Source organism: Emys orbicularis, chromosome 7 (genome assembly GCF_028017835.1).
Source record: "Emys orbicularis isolate rEmyOrb1 chromosome 7, rEmyOrb1.hap1, whole genome shotgun sequence".
Classification (NCBI taxonomy): Eukaryota; Metazoa; Chordata; order Testudines; family Emydidae; genus Emys; species Emys orbicularis.
The window spans coordinates 102598748-102617381 of record NC_088689.1 but is presented as its reverse complement, the minus strand read 5'-3'; the positions used below and the strand labels follow the sequence as shown (position 1 = coordinate 102617381).

General features: G+C 40.7%; 1 protein-coding gene across 1 annotated transcript in view; it reads left to right on the top strand.

Moving 5' to 3' along the window:
- SUSD3 (sushi domain containing 3) overlaps nt 1–18634 on the top strand; it is a 48503-nt gene that overhangs the window by 11318 nt on the left and 18551 nt on the right. The window contains exons 2-4 of the mRNA XM_065408250.1: nt 12201–12389; nt 13915–14062; nt 17506–17670. Of these exons, the coding sequence (XP_065264322.1) occupies nt 12201–12389; nt 13915–14062; nt 17506–17670 (502 nt within the window). The remainder of the gene's footprint in view (nt 1–12200; nt 12390–13914; nt 14063–17505; nt 17671–18634) is intronic.

The following is an 18634-nucleotide window of genomic DNA, read 5'->3' as shown; positions in this document are numbered from 1 at the left end:
TGTTCTGCCACGTGGACTGGCATGGACTGGCTCCCGAAAGCTTTTTGCCAATCAGTGATGCATATGCAGTTTTCTGTTTGATGTCTTCCAACAACAGCTCCCGTCTCCATTTTGAGCACTTGCCTTTTTGTTTCATTTGGTCATCATTTTGGGGTCAGGGACTGCCTTAATTTTTGTGGCTGGTAAAGCACCAAGAAAAAAGTTGATACTTAACAAATAATAAAAGGAATATTCAGGCCTATGCTATTCATAGCCTTCTCCCTTTATAGATCGAGCAATGTGATTTAAAGGTTTTGACCTCATAAAAGACTCTTAGTTCTATTATACCCGAGGCTCTTATATAGGCCTTATGAGAAAGTCACCAAAGACAGAATCACTATAAAGAGCTTTTTTTTTTTCCTCTATGGAGATTTGATCTGTACGTCAGCAAGATGTTAAACTGGAGACTAAAATCTTAATTGTCCTGAAACAATCACAAATGTACTATAGATGCGGCTGCTTCTGGTGACAATTTTCATTCAGCTCTTGTATGATGACCCAAGATGTTTTGAACATTATCCCAAGATAATACATGAACTTTCTTATGGATAAGGGAAAATTTTAACATTTTGGGTCGTCATTGTTTCAATTAGAAAATATGGCTTCTGGTTAACATATCATTTTGGACTGTTCGCAAAAATCCTATGGTTGGCTGCACGTGTTTAATGAATTAAATGTTATTCATGAGCACTGGGAAAAAATAATGATGGAAGCTGAAAATATTTTAGGTATAAAACTAGGAACTTCACTAGCTTTCTGTCTAGTAAATGAAATTGCCACCAGAGAGGCTATTTCCCGGGCTCACAAAATCTGGTTAAGAAGAGACAGGGTGATCCTGAAGCAATGTTAAAGTGACACAATGCCTTTAGTGTCAGAGTGGATGATGCGAGTGTCAAGATCAGCTGCAGATGACAGGATGCTATGTAGAATATCAAGAGAGCAGTGAGTAATTTGATTACATTTGGTTACCTTTTTATGGCCTGTTCGCTAAGATCTCTGTACCTTTATTCAATGGAAAAGATGAAATGATGAAGTAGGGGGCCATAAAAAAAGGACAAAGGGAAGTTGGCCCAGCAGAAGGAATTACCCTTTTTTCTCTCCTCCATTTTCATTATTCCTTGGTGAGAAAGGAAGTTGTATTGAGTGATGTACCTGAGCTGCAAATTTCAGATGCAAACTAGATTTGGTGGTGCCCAGATATAGACCCATAGTTTCATTGTTTGCATGAGTGGTTTTGTTTCATCCTTTTATAAAGATAGATGCCAGCTAGTGAAGCCAGATCCAGAACCTCTCCAAAGTTCACAGGTGTTCAGAGCCAGGGAGTTGGTTCAGGCCCCTCTTTGGCACCATGTGGTATTTTAGAAACAGTTATATATGCTTTTCCTTTTTGTAAATGTTGATAATGCTCTTGTCAGTGATACAAAAATCAATCCTGATTGGGCTTTCAAAGTAGCATCTAACACTTGATCCTGCATTACCTGGAAAGGACTGCAGGACTGGCCTTACCTGTCCAGAATGATTTATTTATTGTGTGCTGGTTTTATTCTGTTAGGTGGCATGCCTGCCTGCCTGGTCATTGAGTGTGCTTTACAGAATTTGATAGATTGAGTTTGTTAAAATTCTGACGAGAGAGCCAGTAATACTCCTGTTTTAAAACTCTTAATTTTATCCTGTTTAGGCTCTCCATTTTGGAGACTAAGACCCAGGTTGTATATTTAGTAGAGCATGTACGTTATTTCTTACCTTAGCTCCTTTATAATGGAATGGAGTGATCAGAAATCAATAACAGGATTAAATGATACCCAGAAAAATAGTTGATCCATTTACTAAATAAGTTAGTCACAAAAACAACAGTTGACATCACTTCCATAAGTAATTTTTATTTGTGAATGGTTTGCTTACAGGCATAATTCTGGTGAATTCCACAGCTGATTATTTTTTTTAACAGAGAAATAGCAGTGAAGAGGTAAGTAAATGAATGCTTCTAGGTTGATGAAGCATTTCTGTGCTGGCTAATTAAGTCATACATTTACTTTTTGGAGGTATTGTACCTTATGGTTTTAATATGTTGGTAAATGTACTAATAAAGTGCAGAAAAATTTTTGCATTTACTTTACCAGAGACCTCTTTAAAAATCTTGTTTTTCATTTGATTATTTTTTATCAATTAGTTCTTTATTAGAAAAAACACTCAGTATAGCTCTCTTCATTAGATTTGAAAGTGAGATCTATGGACTAGAATAACTTGGCTTTGATGTAAACTGGGGGGAGAAATCAATCATGGAGTGCTGCACAGTGACCAGAACAAATCCACTTTTAAAAAAGTAATATAAAAGACATGAGGAAGAATCAACTTACACAGATTTTACATATTCCTCATATTCGAAGTGGGGGGGAATCACATATACAGTATTGTCAGTCAAACTCATCTGGCATTTTTCGTGATGTATAGTTTGGACTTCTTGTGGATTAATATACCCTTCAGGCTGCACAAAAAGGAAGAACTGCAGCATATAGAATCTGTGACATTGCACTTCATTTGCTTTATGAAAATATGTTTATGAATGTGAATATGATATAACTGGAATATGCTTTATGAAAAAGGTCTCTTGTAAGGTATCATTACAAAGCTTATAATCTACTGAGTGTGTTCATCCTATTTGTTTGCATGAATTATTTCTATGTCTGGAGTTAGAAGAATAAGATAAAAACTTGTAATACTGATGTAAACATATTAAGTGAAAGCCATTAAGGGTGCTTCAGAATCAATGAACTGTAAATGGCTCTGTTTACTTACAAACCTTCCTGTGCACGTGTGGGCCAGCCCAGGAAGAATGGAGGCTGGGGTCTCACAGGAGTCCATCTTGGAATCCATCTTAAATCTGGTACTTTTCCATTTAGAAGGAGGGGTGGGGACCCAGAGAGACAAAAGATTCCCGCCTTGTGCCAAAGCTATAAAAAGGGGTGGAACAGGACAAAGGGGGCTAGCAGTCATGAGAAAACCCCTAGTCACCACCTAAGATGGCTGCTGGAACTAACAAGGACTGTACCAGGGCAAAGGATTGGGCCCAGACTAGGAAGGAGTCTAGTCTGTGAAAGAAGCTTATTGGAACATCTTTGAGGGTGAGATTTACCTGTATTCAGTTTCTTAATTGCGTGTTTTTGCTTTATTTTGCTTGGTGACTTATTTTGTTCTGTCTCTTATTACTTGGAACCACTTAAATCCTACTTTTTATACTTAATAATTTCACTTTTGTTTATTAGTAAACCCAGAGTAAGTGATTAATACCTGGGGGAGCAAACAGCTGTGCATATCTCTCTATCAGTGTTATAGAGGGCGGACAATTTATGAGTTTACCCTGTATAAGCTTTATACAGAGTAAAATGGATTGATTTGGGGTTTGGGTCCCATTGGGAGCGGGGTGTCTGGGTGCTGGAGTCTGGCTCAACAAGGCAGGGTTCTGGAAGTCCCAAGCTGGCAGGGAAAACGGGCTCAGATAGGTACCTTGTTTGCATTTCTCCAGTCCTCTGGGATCTCACCCATCCTCTATAAGTTCTCAAAGATAATCACTAATGGTTCCAAGATTGCTTCAGCTAATTCCTTAAGTACCCTAGGGTAAATTTAATCAGGTCCTACCAACTTACTTATCTAAATATGCTTTAACCTGTCCTTTCCCTATTTTGGCTTGTGTTCCTCCCCTCCCCCCCTTGTTAATATTGTTTAAGATTCTGGTCAAAGTTTACCTTTTAATGAAGACTGAAGCAAAAATAGCCCTTAAACACCTCAACCTTCTTGACGTCATCTGTTATTAGCTCTCCTTCCCCACTAAGCAGAGGACTTACACTTTCCTTCATCTTTCTCCTGCTCCTAATGTATTTAAAGAACCTCTTCTTATTGCCTTTGTGTTCCTTGCGAGGTGTAACTCATTTTGTGCCTCAGCCTTTCTGATTTTGTCCCTGCATGCTTGTGATATTCTTTTGTACTCCTCCCTGGTGAATTGTCCACTTTTTGTAGGATTCCTTTTTAGATTTTCAGGTCATTAAAGAGCTACTGTTGGAGCCATTCTAGCCAGTTACTATTCTTCCTATCTTTTCTTCTCATTCAGATGGTTTGCTGTTGCACCTTTAGCATTGTCTCTGAAAAGTGTCCTTAGTGTTTAGTCCTAATTTTTACTAGGAATCATTGTGCTGGACAATTCAAAAACTAATTGGATGAGGGTTATTGGAATCTAGGGTTTTCGTTTGGCCTATTATAGAGATATGGTTCAGATGTAACAGAAGATCCTTGGCCCTACTATGGCCCTTTATGCTGCTTTAGCAGCACAAAAAGGCCTCTGAAGTCAGCTTATCTCACTAGCTAAAGACTCCTTCCTAGCATGGGGGAGTCCCCAGGTATCGGAATCAGTATAGCTGTCTCCACTACTACACCCTTGCAGCTATTGGTGTATGGAGTGTGGCTATATAAAATGGGTCCTAGGCAGCCGAGTGCAATGAAGGCACCTCCGAGGCTGCTGTAAGTTGCACAGGGGACAGAACCAGTTCCTGGTCAGGTCTAGGATCAGGTTACTACAAAGATAGTGTAACAGCACCTTTGCCACCCCACCCTACGTGGGTCTTGCATCAAGTGGAGCTCAGTCAAACACAACGATTAGACACATGAAGTTCAGCTCCTAACTTTCCCTGGCTCAGAAGACTTTGGGTCTGTGGTTTTGGTTTGGCCCACTGAGCTAAGGGCCAGCTGAACAAGGTAATATCTGAATCCAGATCCAGTCTTTCTTATGATTGGGTGGTGCTTGGGTGTGGGGCTTTGGTTGAAGCCTAGCTCTACTTGCAAGCACTTTAGCCTCCACTTAAATTTGGTGGTGCTCTCAATTTGCTAAAGCAAAGGAAACCTTTTATATAGCTGTGAAACTTATTCTAAATGGGGAGTGTTGCCAGCTGAAGCACAGTATGAAAGTTTGTATTTCATCATAAATGAAGCATTCTAAAACCAAATAGTCGTGTTATGTTAATTGCTCAGATTGTATCCAAACGTAGATGGGGAGTGACTTAACTATCTTTCCTAAGGATAAGGTGATATGTCAAGATTTAAAAAAAGCCTTGTTTTTAATGCAGACAATGGATGCAACTGTTTGTACACAACCTCCCATTTCGACCGTGTGCTTTATTTGCTTTCCCGGGGCGCATTTATAAGTACAGAATTTCTCTCCTGTTAATGTGCAGCCTTCACTGCTCCTTTCTCTCAAGGTTGCTTTGCAGCTTGCTTTTGTCTGATTGTGACTCCTGCACACGCTCGATCCTGGCTGAATTCAAACCAGAGAAACACCTGACACAAAAGGGCATGAGTCAGCTGAGCAGTGTAGAGATGTGTGTGTTTTATTGGGTGTAGCTAGCTTAAAACAACCTCTGGAAACCCCAGAACTATTGTACATGTCTACAGATAACAGGAAGCATCATTTCTTGAAGACTGGCAGATGCTTCCTAGTTGTGATGAAAGCACCTCCATGGACACTTGGGTGTCCGTCACAGAGGAGTGTTGCAGAAGCACTGTGTTATTGCTAATTATTTGGCAAGCAATGTATTGATACAAAATTAATGCATTTTTACCTACAAAGCAGACTGTAGAAAAGCGCTAAAGACCCTCAAGACAACCTAATTCTAAACTTTCCTGTGTGGTCCCAAAGCCCGGCCCTGCTACGCTATAGATTGGAGCTGGAAGAACATTCAGAGCATTGATATACCAATGAAGCGAGTAATCTTTTTTAATTTTATTTTTAAAGGCACTTTCCTCAAATGCCTTTTCTTTTTACATTTAAAAACTATTTTCAATGATAGGACACATTTTAAAGGTGGGATTTTCAAGAGTGCTCAATATTGGCCTAACAACTAGTACTGGTTGGAAAATGCACTTTTTTTCCTGCAAACAGTTGCAGCTTTTTGCAGAGAAAAATTGAAAACTAAAATATTTAGTCCAGAAACTGAAATATTTTGGTTTGGAAATGTTGCCATGGTGCCTAGTGGGAGCTGTAGTTCAGGTGCATCATGCTCCTATTCTCCTCTATAGGCTGAGCTCCCTGGTTTGACAACATCTCTCATAATGCACCACAGTCTCTCCTCCTAGTGAGGAGAGGCCTGGCCATGGTGCACCATGGGAGATGTAGTCTGACTGGGGAGCCTGTCCTATAGAATCTGCAACTTACATGTTGCAGGATCAGGGCTAATATAGACAAGACAAAGGGTGGTAGAAATGGAGTCACTGAGAGATGAAGTGACTTGCCTAAGGTCACACAGCTGGTCAGTGTCAAGGCCAAACATGGAACCCAGGTGTCCTGACTATCCTTTCAGTGCCCCATTCCCTGGACTGCTCTGCTTCTCTGTCATGTAAACCTGTGCATGTTCCAGCATTTGCTTAAAATCAGAACGTGTTAGTGTCATTGAATGTAGAGCTCAAGCTGATTTATAAGCTAAGGAAACAATTTCACAAATACTTGTGTAGTATTGTTGGCTTTGAGCCATTATCAACCCTTGCCCACTCTATTGAATGCGCCGCTACTTTTTTTTATTGCTTTTCAGGTACTTAGTTTTAAACATGACAAGTACAAAACCGTATAATAGACAAGAAATGCCAGGCCATTCAGCTGTCGAGATTGCTGACGTGCTTTTATTAGAAATTGTTGGAGCAAGTCATTATTATATAATTAAGCAATAACAAGACTTGACAGGCAACACGCTTCTAGTTGGCTATAGCACAGCTCAGAAGCTCTTAAAGTGCTCTCCACTGGTGCAAGTCCTGAATGGCCGAACTTTCCTGTTAATTTGATAGCTTTGTAGCTTTGTCACGTTTAACATTGATTTCCTGAAAAGCTGTATAAGTGCCTGAATTAGAACGTAAGCTCTTGAGAGCCGGGACCGAGTTCCCATGTATGGGTGCAGTGCCCAATGCAATTTGGACCCCAACCCTCATGGGGGGTCTTTGGCTGCTATCATGATGTAAAGTGAAAATATTGTCATGAGTGCTGCCTACATGGGGGATATCACAGCTCTCTTCTTATGTGAGGTCCTCGTGGTGGGTCAATAGGTGTTTGTGACTTAGGGACATACATTTTCAGAACGCATTTTGGTGAAACGTTTGCCTGCAGGAATAGGATCAGCCTATTTACTGGCATAATGGTTTAGCGAGCCAGGGGTTCTAGTTCTTACTGGCATCTGGCTATTGCGCTATGTTTTAGTTTCATGAAAAGCCAAGCAATAAGAAATGGCACAGCTAGGTTTACGTGAGTAATGGGGATAATGAGAGAAAGCCAAGGATCTTCCTACTTCTGAATCACTGGCGAGCAGTGATCAACTTGTGCCTTTGCCAACAGCTTTTTGTCTGCAGTTTCTTCTGTTTTTCTGTATAATACAGGAAGAAGGTGCCCAAGAAATGTTTTCTAGGCAAATGTTCTCAGAGTGCCATTTCATGTTTGTTCTCTTATCAGCAAAATATAAATCCAAAGTGTGCTTGGTAACTGTTTCTGACAAATTGATACTGCTATGCAGATAATCTTACCTGGCCATGAGAGGAAATGTTTGTATTATTTTATCTTAGATTTTTTTCTTTTAACCATTTCATATTTATTTGTCAATGTCTGGAAATTATATACTTGTCTACTTCTGAAAAAACCCTGGTTTGAGTAAATTAAAGTTTACAGATTACGCCACATGTAAATAGCTTTCATTCTGGGATGTTGATCTGTTGATCATGTGAAGTGATCTGTTTATTTATTGTGGATCATGCCATTCTTTTGTACTGTTGAACAAGTTTAATGGCCCCATACCTAAACCAAAATGCAAGATCTGAACACCCTGAGATTGCTCTAAATGTGAATTCAAACTGAGAAATTAATGTTTGTAAGTGACCTCTCGCTCTGCAAAGAGCTGACACAAAATTCCAAATGTTGTGAAGGGCATTCAAAATTCAAACCTGGATCTAAATTTTGTGGCTTGAGGCTGCTTCTAAAATTGAGTGATTATTGCTATTATTTTTGAAAGATGAGAGCTGATACCATATGCTAGAACCATACACAGTGTAGGCAGGTGTTATGCAAGATTAGTCAAGCAGTTTGGTTAATCCCCCTTACTAAATCAAACAAACAAAACTGCATTTGAATTTTTAAAAAGAACTTGTGTCCACTCTGCTTGCTTCACCGCAAATATTTGTAGTAAACTAATATTTGAAAATGTAAATAGTGAATTTTGAACTCATATTTGTAATGGTAACCAGATTCTAAAAGTTGCACTCACCAGCTAAAGGAGTAGCAATAATACCTTGTGACCAGTCAAATCTAACCAAGACCTCATGAATTTTGAGTACTCACAATGACCTGCTTACAAATGATACAGACCACAAATTAGTCTCAAATTCCTCACAGGACTGAGCCCTAGTTGACAAGGAGCTGCATGTCTCGAAGATGCAAAGACATTAAAGGAGCATGAACAATGTTTGTTTTGTTTTAGCTCATATTTTCTAGATATAAACACATACCAAAACCCTAGATCTGGACACTCACATGTCCAGAAATTTTAGGTCCAGACGCAATTTTGCTATCACAGATGTTTATCCAGCAATTATGTTTTACTTCAGGAGGCACTTTAGCAGCAAATATTCTACATGTAAAACTAACTTCCTAATTATAATGGATCTAGTCAGATGAACATGCCTGAGGAGTATACAAAGGATAAAGCTATCGAACATCTGCTTATCTAAATAGAAGGGCAGGAAACTTACAGCAATGATCATCTTTCTAGAAACAGAAGAGTAAGGTTAAAATGGCAGGAAAGTCACTGCAAGGAATGGCTGTAAAAAGATTACATGTTGTTAATATCAGCAGGTATTAGATCCACATAAGAGAGAAAAAAACGCGTAGGAGAGGAGGAGAAAATAAGGATGAGTGGAATAGTTCAGAAAAAATTGGAGATGAGTCTGAGCCACAAAGCTCTGCTTTGGACCTGGACATCTCTCACCGTTCAAGGATGCTCTGATCCAGGGTTTTGCTTTTGGCCCATCTCTAGATAAAAGAAGAACTGACCTGAAAGTTATCCCCAAATTCAAATTGGAACAAACCCAGACCCTTCTGTGAATTTGGATAATGCTCTGAACCCCCCCCCCCAAAAGAAACAACAAAACAAAACCCTAGCCCTGCTCTACATTTCCTGAATTCAGCCTTCTGAAATCCCACACGAGAGTGTGCCTGGGCAAAATAAAGACGTGTTTTGTCCAAGAGCTGATCTGACAAGATTTCTAGCCCAGTTTTCAGATCACAGAGATTTGAATAGTTTAAGTTTCAGATTAGCTCTAAACTTTAGGATGATTGTTTAAACTCAACCACTGAACCTTTTAAGCTTTGCCCTTTACTAGCCACTGTCCAGAGAAGCCATTTTCACAAGTACACTCTGTCCAGGAATACTCCCTAAGGAGATGGCATAATGCTACTATGACCCAGGGGCACACCAGGGAAATACACACGGCTTAGTGGCACATCAGATGATGAGAAAGACTTAGACACTCTTAAAGGCTCAAGTGAAGGGAATGTTTGAAAATACACAGCTCAAGAAGGAATGCCAGCAAGATAATTGGAGCTCAGAAGTTTTCATTACTCTACATCAGTGGTTCCCAAACTTGTTCCGCCACTTGTGCAGGGAAAGCCTCTGACGGGCCGGGCCGGGCTGGTTTGTGTACCTGCCGCGTCTGCAGGTTTGGCCGAGCGCAACCACTGCTCTACATATATCATTATGGGACAGGAATCAGTGCTTAATTTGTGCCAGGGCTGGGCCCTGGTGCCTCTACGCTTGGCAGTGCCTAGCCCCGGCACCCCTGGGCTTGCTGCATCAGTTATGAATGTAAAAAAATTGCTTGAGCTCCGGCACCTCTTTCATTACAAATTAAGCATTGGACAGAAAGAGCAAGGAGTAATTTAACTAGATACTGGAGTATTAATGTTTCAAAGAAGGTCAACAGATTATTTTAAATGTAGCTTGAAGGAGAGAATCAAATGGCAAATTATCTGTTCTTTGGAGAATGGTTATTGGATGAAGATGCTAGAGCTTTCAGGCCAATAGACAAGTGTACTAAGGGATTCTAATGAAGACTAGTTTATACTGCTTGAGAGAGATACTGTGTACCAAATTTTGCTCAAAGTTACACTGTGCACTTTCCACTGTTATCAGTGTCAACTGACGTCAACTCCGATCCCTTTATTGGCAGTACATACTCTATGTTCTGGCGTTTTAAAAAAAGAAAGCATGAAACTCCAAACTATCTGAAGCAGATATTTATATTTTGCAGGTGTGACAACTGCTTTTCAGGAGAAGACTCTGAACCCGTTTTCAAAAAATCACAGTAGTCCCTTTAAATAAAAAGAGAGGGTGCACAATTCACACATCAGGCAGGCACTAATGATCAGGTATTTGGGGCAGGGGAAGGGGGATCAAGGGGAAATCTCGCTAGGAAATATTTGCTCTTATTGATACTAATTATTGCAACAAGGTACAAGTTTGAAAGAGCTAACACAGCAAACAGAAAGAACCATGCACAGGTTTCAAGTGTCGTGTTTTTAAAATCAAGTCCTTAATACATATTTGCATAATAGATTGGAACAGTAATTGTCACTGTGGCTTTTGTTAGTTTGTTTGTTTTTTAAGGGCATAAATTGAGGGCAGGTAGTTATATCTAACATTAAACAACCTGTCTTTTGTATTTATATCAGAAGCTTAACATTAATTAAACACAAGGCCAAGTTCTTCATAGGATGCATGTGTGTGCCTTCCCATAGAATTCAAGCTTTGGCACCTGCTATTTAATTACATCTTAGTCCGTTGCTGAATGCTGGACCTTAAGAAAAGGCTTCAAAGTAAGCCAAAAAAAGAATCAGGTCCCAAGAAGGGCCCTGTCCTGGTCCCTTGAAATCAATGGCGAAACTCTCATTGACCAGTTTCATAAGACCAGGATTTTGCTCTGTGTGTGTGTGTGTGTATATAATATACAGATTTGATATGAACATGTAAACCTGTTAAAAGTTCCTAAATAGTTATAAGAAGAAGAAAGTTCTTGGTAATTGTAAACCTCTGCTCTCTTATAAACAGTTCAAGAGCAACTCCCCACCTCCTTTATTATTTTTATTATAATAGTTAAAACCCCAGTGTTGCAACCGGTGGTGCAGCTGCCGCTGAGTGTGTATGAATGCCCACTGAAGTCTTTGGGAGAATCAATGGAAGGATCAGAGTGTCAGATGTTAAAATGCTGAAAAATAGAAACACCGGTGTTTACTAAACATGAATGAAAGGATGCACACAATGATATCAGGGTTATGTTAGTCCAAACATATGAGACTAGAAAAATCACTCCATTTTGTTGTCTTTTAGCTGTATCAGAATGGTGTATATTTTCTTAATGACAGAGCAATTAAATTGTATTAAAAAACTAGTAGGACAGTAAATGCTAAATGAAGCATTTCATGGCAGTAACAATCAGTATATAGAGATAACTGCCAAAACAGGTCACAAAGCACCTACCACTCAGTTATTCCAGAGAGAACAATATGAACTAAAGATTTTAGTACAAGGAGAAAAGTGAGGGGGAAGGGAGAGGTTACTACAGAGGACAGAGTTAAAGAGAAATGTTTTTAAAAAGCAGAGATAATCGACTCTAGCATTAAACTCTGAGGTACTAAGATCTTTCTTGACACGCAAATAAAACAAAATTGACACTAGTAAGGCCTCAGAAGAAAATTTGAATGCAAGCAATTTGATAGCACGGCATAATATAGTACAAAATAGATTTTTAACTGTAGCATCCTTAATAGAGAACCTCACAAAAGATTTAGAATGAAATTCACCCTTGTGTGGGGAGCCAACACAGTCTATGCACCACCTATGTCCATCCCACTTCAGCTATCAGTGCATTGTAGGGTTTAAGAGAGACTTAGCCCATTGGTTGGTGCTCGGCTGAGAGGTGAATTTCACCTTTAAAGAAGTCTCTCCGTTTGTTTGCTTATTGACCATTTCCTCATACTGAGTGAAAACATGATCCTCTTAAAGTAAAAATTAAAACTCCCCTTAACTTCAGTGGACATGGGATTTGGCCCTAACATTTCATTGTTTTGTTCTGTTCTTTTAAATCTGCAGGACACTGTAGCCAAATCTTTCCCCCTCAGCTTGGCACGCTACAGATAATTCATGGCGATGGCACCGCCGTCGGAACGGTGATAACATTCCAGTGCTCCGCTCAGCACCTGCTTGTGGGACAGGGACTCGTAACCTGCATATGGAAGGGAGACAGTACACAGTGGACTGCTGGAGTTCCCTCATGCAAACGTAAGGATTCTTCTTCCAGAATTACTCAACACCTCTTCTGCGTTACCCTCCCCTTGTTTGCCCTGGGTAACCTATGAAGCTTTGGCATGACATGGGGATTAATTCCAGAGTTCTGTGGAAAGAAGAGGGCATGTTGAATTTCATTCATCGCTATTGCCACTGGCTATAATGGCATTCCGGGCACATTCAGACATCATGAATTACTACACTGGAAAGACTTTTAGCCAGATTTGTGCCTGGTCTAATATCAGTGACCTCAGTAGAGTTAGACCAGGGATAAATTTGACTCTGTAGCTGCAAAATGTGCTGCTGTTTGTCAGGAAAATGTATAGATATGAGCAATGAGAATGTACCTGTATATTGCATTATTTAATTCCATTGTTTTCAGGAGGAATCATACTGCAAAGAACATGGAGATATTTGTAAAGTACAATTACCCTGTTGCCTGTGGGTAGTAGAATGGAGCTGCTATCATATTGAAAAATAGGGCTTGAATGGCAACAATATTAGCTGCCTTTCACTCTGTGCTGTTTCTTATTTATTACACGCACAACAATAATTTAACTAGAAATGGGCCCAAAGCAAAACTCTGGATCTCAGTGCCTGTGAACTTCAGTGTGTTTGAAATTCAGAATAGACCTCAAGTTTGAAGCTTGGGACCTTGTCTCACGTTAACATTATAGGTAGGTGAATAACTTTGCCATGCACCTGGAATTCCTGCTTCAATTGAGCCATACTTACATCTGATTTAGGAGGCTTCCATCCATTATAGTAAGTAAATTAGAACATTCAGTTTTAAAGATTGTAAAAGTATAAAGCTATCTATGGAATTCAACAGAAACAATTCTAAACCTTGCAGTCAGGGTAGTGTAAGAAGTAGGAGTAGCTTTAACAAGACAATATCAGTGCTCAAACTGGACGGGCATAGGTTGTTATACCCTACCCCTGCTTCTTCATTCCTTTGGATAATTTCTTTCTCACCCCTACAACATCCCCAACGTCCAGCCCTGCACTTTTACTGCTGCTTCCATGATCTGTCCCATTCTCAGTCCTAAGATATCATTGTACAGAACTGTTGTTCCCCTAAGCAGGGCTAATTTAAATCTTTCCTTTCCTTTCCAGTGTTTGTTTTTACAGCTCTAGTCCTTGTTAAAATTTGATTTCAGAAAACCTCCAGTACATCATTTGCATTTGAGATACTGACAAAGTTGTGCTTTTTTTGTTATTGCAATGCTGGCAGCATCGCGTTTGATTAATTGCTCTGGCAAAGTTACTTGTGAACAATTAATTAGTAACTTATAAATAAGAGACTTTTTAATAGTCCACCTTTGAGACATCCTTAGCTTGAAATGAAGCCAAATGTCTCTGTGTGTCTTAGGGTATACTAACATGAAAGTTTTCATTGCATTATTATTAGCAAGAGTGTGAAGCAGGTAGACTTCAGCACAGTTTAATGGAAATGAGAGAGCTAAATTTAATAAGGTGTTCATTTTGGAAACCTGTTTCTATATTTGCTTTGCTGCAGCCATATCGAAATATGAGGCTTTTGGATTTAAAGTAGCAGTGATTGCCTCCATTGTGAGCTGTGCCATCATCCTGCTGATGTCTATGGCTTTTTTGACCTGTTGTCTCATCAAGTGTGTTAAGAAAAATGAAAGGAGGAGAACTGAAAGGTACGTCTCATTCCACAACGAAAGCCTTGTGAAACTGACAAAGATACCCATCAGAGAAGAGCCACGTATCTTACTCACACGGCCCCCATAGTCATAGTATTTGAGAACCACCTCATCTTTTTAAACATATTCATCCTAACAACACCCCTGTAAAGTAGTAGTATCCTTATTTTATAGACGGGGATCTGAGCCACAGAGACTTGCCCAAGGTCACGCAGGAAGTTGTGATGGAGGAATGAGTGGAACCCAAGTCCTAGCCACTGGGCCATACTCCCTCTCCTTGGATTCTGATGGGATGGACTGTATTATTCCCTCTCCTTTTCTCTATCTATTGGTGTCCTTTTGCTCTAACTTTACTTCTTAGTACAGTCTGCTGGGAGAATTAACCTCACAGTGGGTCAGCCACCAAAATGCCTGCCATCTGTAAAGTTGACCTAAAACAGGGACCCCAGGTGTGACGCACAGGAGTGGTGGTGAGAGAGAGGACTTTGCTTCCTGACTCAAGCTGGGCAAATAATTGACTTTTCCAGCTTGGCCAGCAAACTGAAAAAATACTTGGCTTGGTTCTGAAACTCTTTGGAATTTGTGCACAAATCAGAAAAGTTTGTTTCAGGCTGGCAAACTGTGTGTGTATCTGTGTCTTTATAGCCTTCAGCCAAGTGGTTGGGGGTCACGCCTGGGATGGGAGACCCAGTTTTGGATCCTCGCTCTGGAGCAAGGATTTGAACTCCTATTTCCCTAGCTGAACAACTTAACCCCTAGGCTATAGGCTATTCTAGTCTCAGTCTTCCCTACTAATGCTGTTCCACTTTGGTCTGAAGAATATTTAAGTATTTACACAGACCGAGAGAGTGACTCTATAGGCTGGTGATTAAGGCACTCACCTGGGCTTAAGGGACTCACCACTCAAATCCCTCCTCTGAATCAGGCAAAGATTTGAATCCACTTCTCCTACCTCCCAGGGTGTGAAAAGTGCTTGAATGATCAAGTAGAGCCTCATGCACTATCTGATTTCCTGTTGTTCTTGGGAGGATACAGCTCTAGCTCATTACATATCTCACCTTCTGCCAAAAGCAAAGATTTACATGCAGGATAGTGAGCATGTTGGCAACTGTGCCACTGCTGACATCATGATGCTGTCCCCTTTTCTTCTCTCTGGTACATTCCACTTCCACATCTGCATTCCTCTTCAGTGGTACTCAGGCCTGATGCCTCCTGACTCCTCCACACCTGTCCAGAGCCCAGCTTCCTATCCACCAAGTCCCATTGTGCTACCTGCTCTGCACTGTCTCCACCTCCGTTCCTGCTGCTCGCCTTGCTGGATTCAAGCCCAGAAGGAGCAATATGGGGCAGATGAGGCCAGTGAAGGGCAAGGTGATGGGGCCAGCTCTGGCTCCAGGCTCTTCCATGTACATCTAGAGCTGTGCTGGAACCGGAATTTCCATTCCGCGGGAAGTTCGACAGTGTTGAAATTTGGTTTTGTTTGAAATCAGAACAAAAGCAAAGAATTTTTTGAAATTTCCCACTAAACAAAATTTAGGGGGGAAAAATAATTGGGGTCAGTCAAGGTATTTTGTTTTGATTTTGATTTTTTTTTACATTATTTTATTATATCATCATTTTATACTATAATATTGAAATAAAATAAAGTTCTAAGTCAAAAGTCCTTTTGAAATGAAACATCAAAACTTTTTGTTGTGAGAAGTTTGACGTTATCAAAACGCTTGTTTTCAGTTTTTTTCCAAACACATTTTTGTCATAATCGACATGTTCCCGTGGAATGTTTCATTTTCAACAAATAGGCATTTTCTGATGGAAAAACATTTAACTGGAAAATTTTCGATGAACTCTAGCTACATCATCACAAATATAAGATGATTCCCTTTTCTTGGATCCTCTGTTTGTTGCCACCACCTCTCCATCCATTGCCTACCTACTCCCCCATAGCCATCCCTTTCCCCCAGCCATACATCTAGCTACTCTCCTGCATTTGACTGTTTTTAACCCATATAACCAAAAATGTGTGAAAACTGAATTCAGGCTGGTCCAATGACATTCTGTTGTGCTGCCACAAGGGGGCTCTTGGTTCAGATCCTGAGCTCATCCTCTGCTCCAGTGGCTGGAGGGTGCTGGGAACACTGGGTAAATTGTGTGGCTTAGCCCCATAGTGGGGAGAGCAGCTGGTGGCACATGATAGAAACCTCCCTCTCTCTGAGCTTGGAGTGGCAATGACACGTCCTGGAGAGAGTGGCCGCTAGGATGCTCAGAGGGAATACAAGTTAGCACAGTGAGGTGCTATAAAGGCCAAAGATCCCAGAAAATCCTAGCATCCTTAGTGATAACTTAGCTCCCTCACACTCCTATTCCCACTGAAGTCAATGGGCAGCACTCCCATTTTCTTCAGTCGGAGCAGGATTGCATCCTGAAAAAAACAAGGGCCGAGCAAAACAAAATCAGAATTGCCAACTCTCAAAATTCTATCACAACTCTTGTGATATGTGGTGTTTTCCTTAAAGCCCCAGCATCTGGAGTCACGTGATGTTGTAAGAATCTCAGGTTTCCTTTAAAACCAAGATAAGTCAATTTCTAACCCTCAAAAGCTTGAAAATGTGACGTGAGTGGTATCCTAAGGGGTCAGACACCAGAGGGTAAATAAAACAAGCCCCAAATGTGTTTGTTTTAATCTCATGAAATCAGCTTAAAAATCATGATTTTTGAGGTTTAATTTATTGTTTGAATGCATGAAATTGACAGTACTGCAGATTTTTTTCAGAGTAAAACGGTTTTCATTTTTCCATAAGGTGCCAGCAATTTTTTAACAGTGACACTTTTAAAAGGCCAGATCCTGCTGTTTGTAGACAGGATGAATTCCCTTTGATGTCAATGAGCGTTTGTCTGTGAAGGGACACAGGATCCTACCCTATGTGGCTTTTACTAGAAGTTAAACGTTAGGGAAATATCTAACGGACCAAGGAGGGAAAGCATGGGTTGCTGTCACATCCAAACTGAACAGGCCTAGGAAGCACTACATTCCTCATGGGAACGTCCTCTGGAATTTAATAGGGATTAAATCAAAATTATTCTAAAAATCTATAGATTTGAATAAAAATAATAACCTTTCTACAGGTTTCTTTGAACCATCCTAAGTGTTCCATAAGGGATTGCCCAGAATCGTATGGTTTTTTACAGTAAGTACAAAACTTTGGGTTAAATTTTCAAGCATAAGATTTAACCTATCTTGAGCCGCAGTTGAAGAAAGCGTCCCTCTTCAGGAAGGCATATACTTGCGTCTGGTTATAGGTGCATACTTAAAGTTAAGCATGTGCTTTAGAGCTTTCCTCAGGAGAGATGATTTTAAGCTCATGTGTTCCTAAATCATAGGCACTAAACTACTGTACAAATGTCTGCCCTGACTGTAGATTTTAACCGAGCTGTGTTTACAGGGATATGCAACTGTGGTACCAGCTCAGAAGTGAAGAACTGGAAAACATGCAAGCTGCTTATTTTGGTTTTAAAGGCAGAAATAACAACAATAATAAACCTTTCGGGAATAAACCAGTATTTGATGATGGGACTAACCTGGCATATGACAATGAAGGCTTCTGCAGGTGAGATGATTAAAATGCAATACGCTATGTTTCTGAATGTGTTTGCCTGAGTAGATTTGAGAAGAAGGAGGATTAGTGAAAAGTTGTCTCAGAAGAAAAAAAACCTTGTAAGTGTATTGTCTGGTTACAGGTAACACCAATCTGTAGCCAAACACGACAAGCTGGTCTGAGTTCATGGTGTTTGCAGTTTGTGTTCCAAGCTGTGTGTGCTCCATCCTGCAAAATGCTGGGCACGCCTCCGAGGTGCTGTGCATGCTGGGAGGGTGCGGCACGCCTATCACTTGCATTATAATCAGTGGGAGCTGAGGGTGCTTGACACCTTGCAGGGTCAAGACCTAAAGGTTTCATGTTATTGGTTGTTTTCTGTGGGAATGAATAATGTCACAAAGACAAGATGTTGAGACAGTTTGAAAGCCAGCATGACCTTGAGCCCTTATAGCCGTTCTCTGTCCTGTCCTCAACGCTGTTGTGTTAGGCCTGGTCTATACACAACATTGCACCACGTTAATTAAAGGTGTGTATTTAAGCCCATTTTGTGAAACTGGTGCTGAGGCCTGTGTGGATGCACTTATTGGTTTAAAGCTGGCTTGAGCCTGCATCAATACCTTTCCAGGCACGAGCTCAGTCGATATAACCAGTTGGAAACTGGTATAAGCCTGTCCATACAGGGCTTGGCACTAGTTCAACGACATTGGTTTAAAAAACATACCTTTACTTAAACCAGGGCAAATTGTGTTCATTATGGCTTCCTGGGCTTCGGGCCAGAGGAGACGCAGTCAACCACTGTATGTGGCATGCTCTCCTCAGGGCCGGCTCCAGGCACCAGCTTAACAAGCAGGTGCTTGGGGCGGCCAAGAGAGACGGGCGGCACCTGCGGCAATTCGGGGGCGGCAGGCAGGGCCGGCTCCAGGCACCAGCTTAACAAGCAGGTGCTTGGGGCGGCCAAGAGAGAGGGGCGGCACCT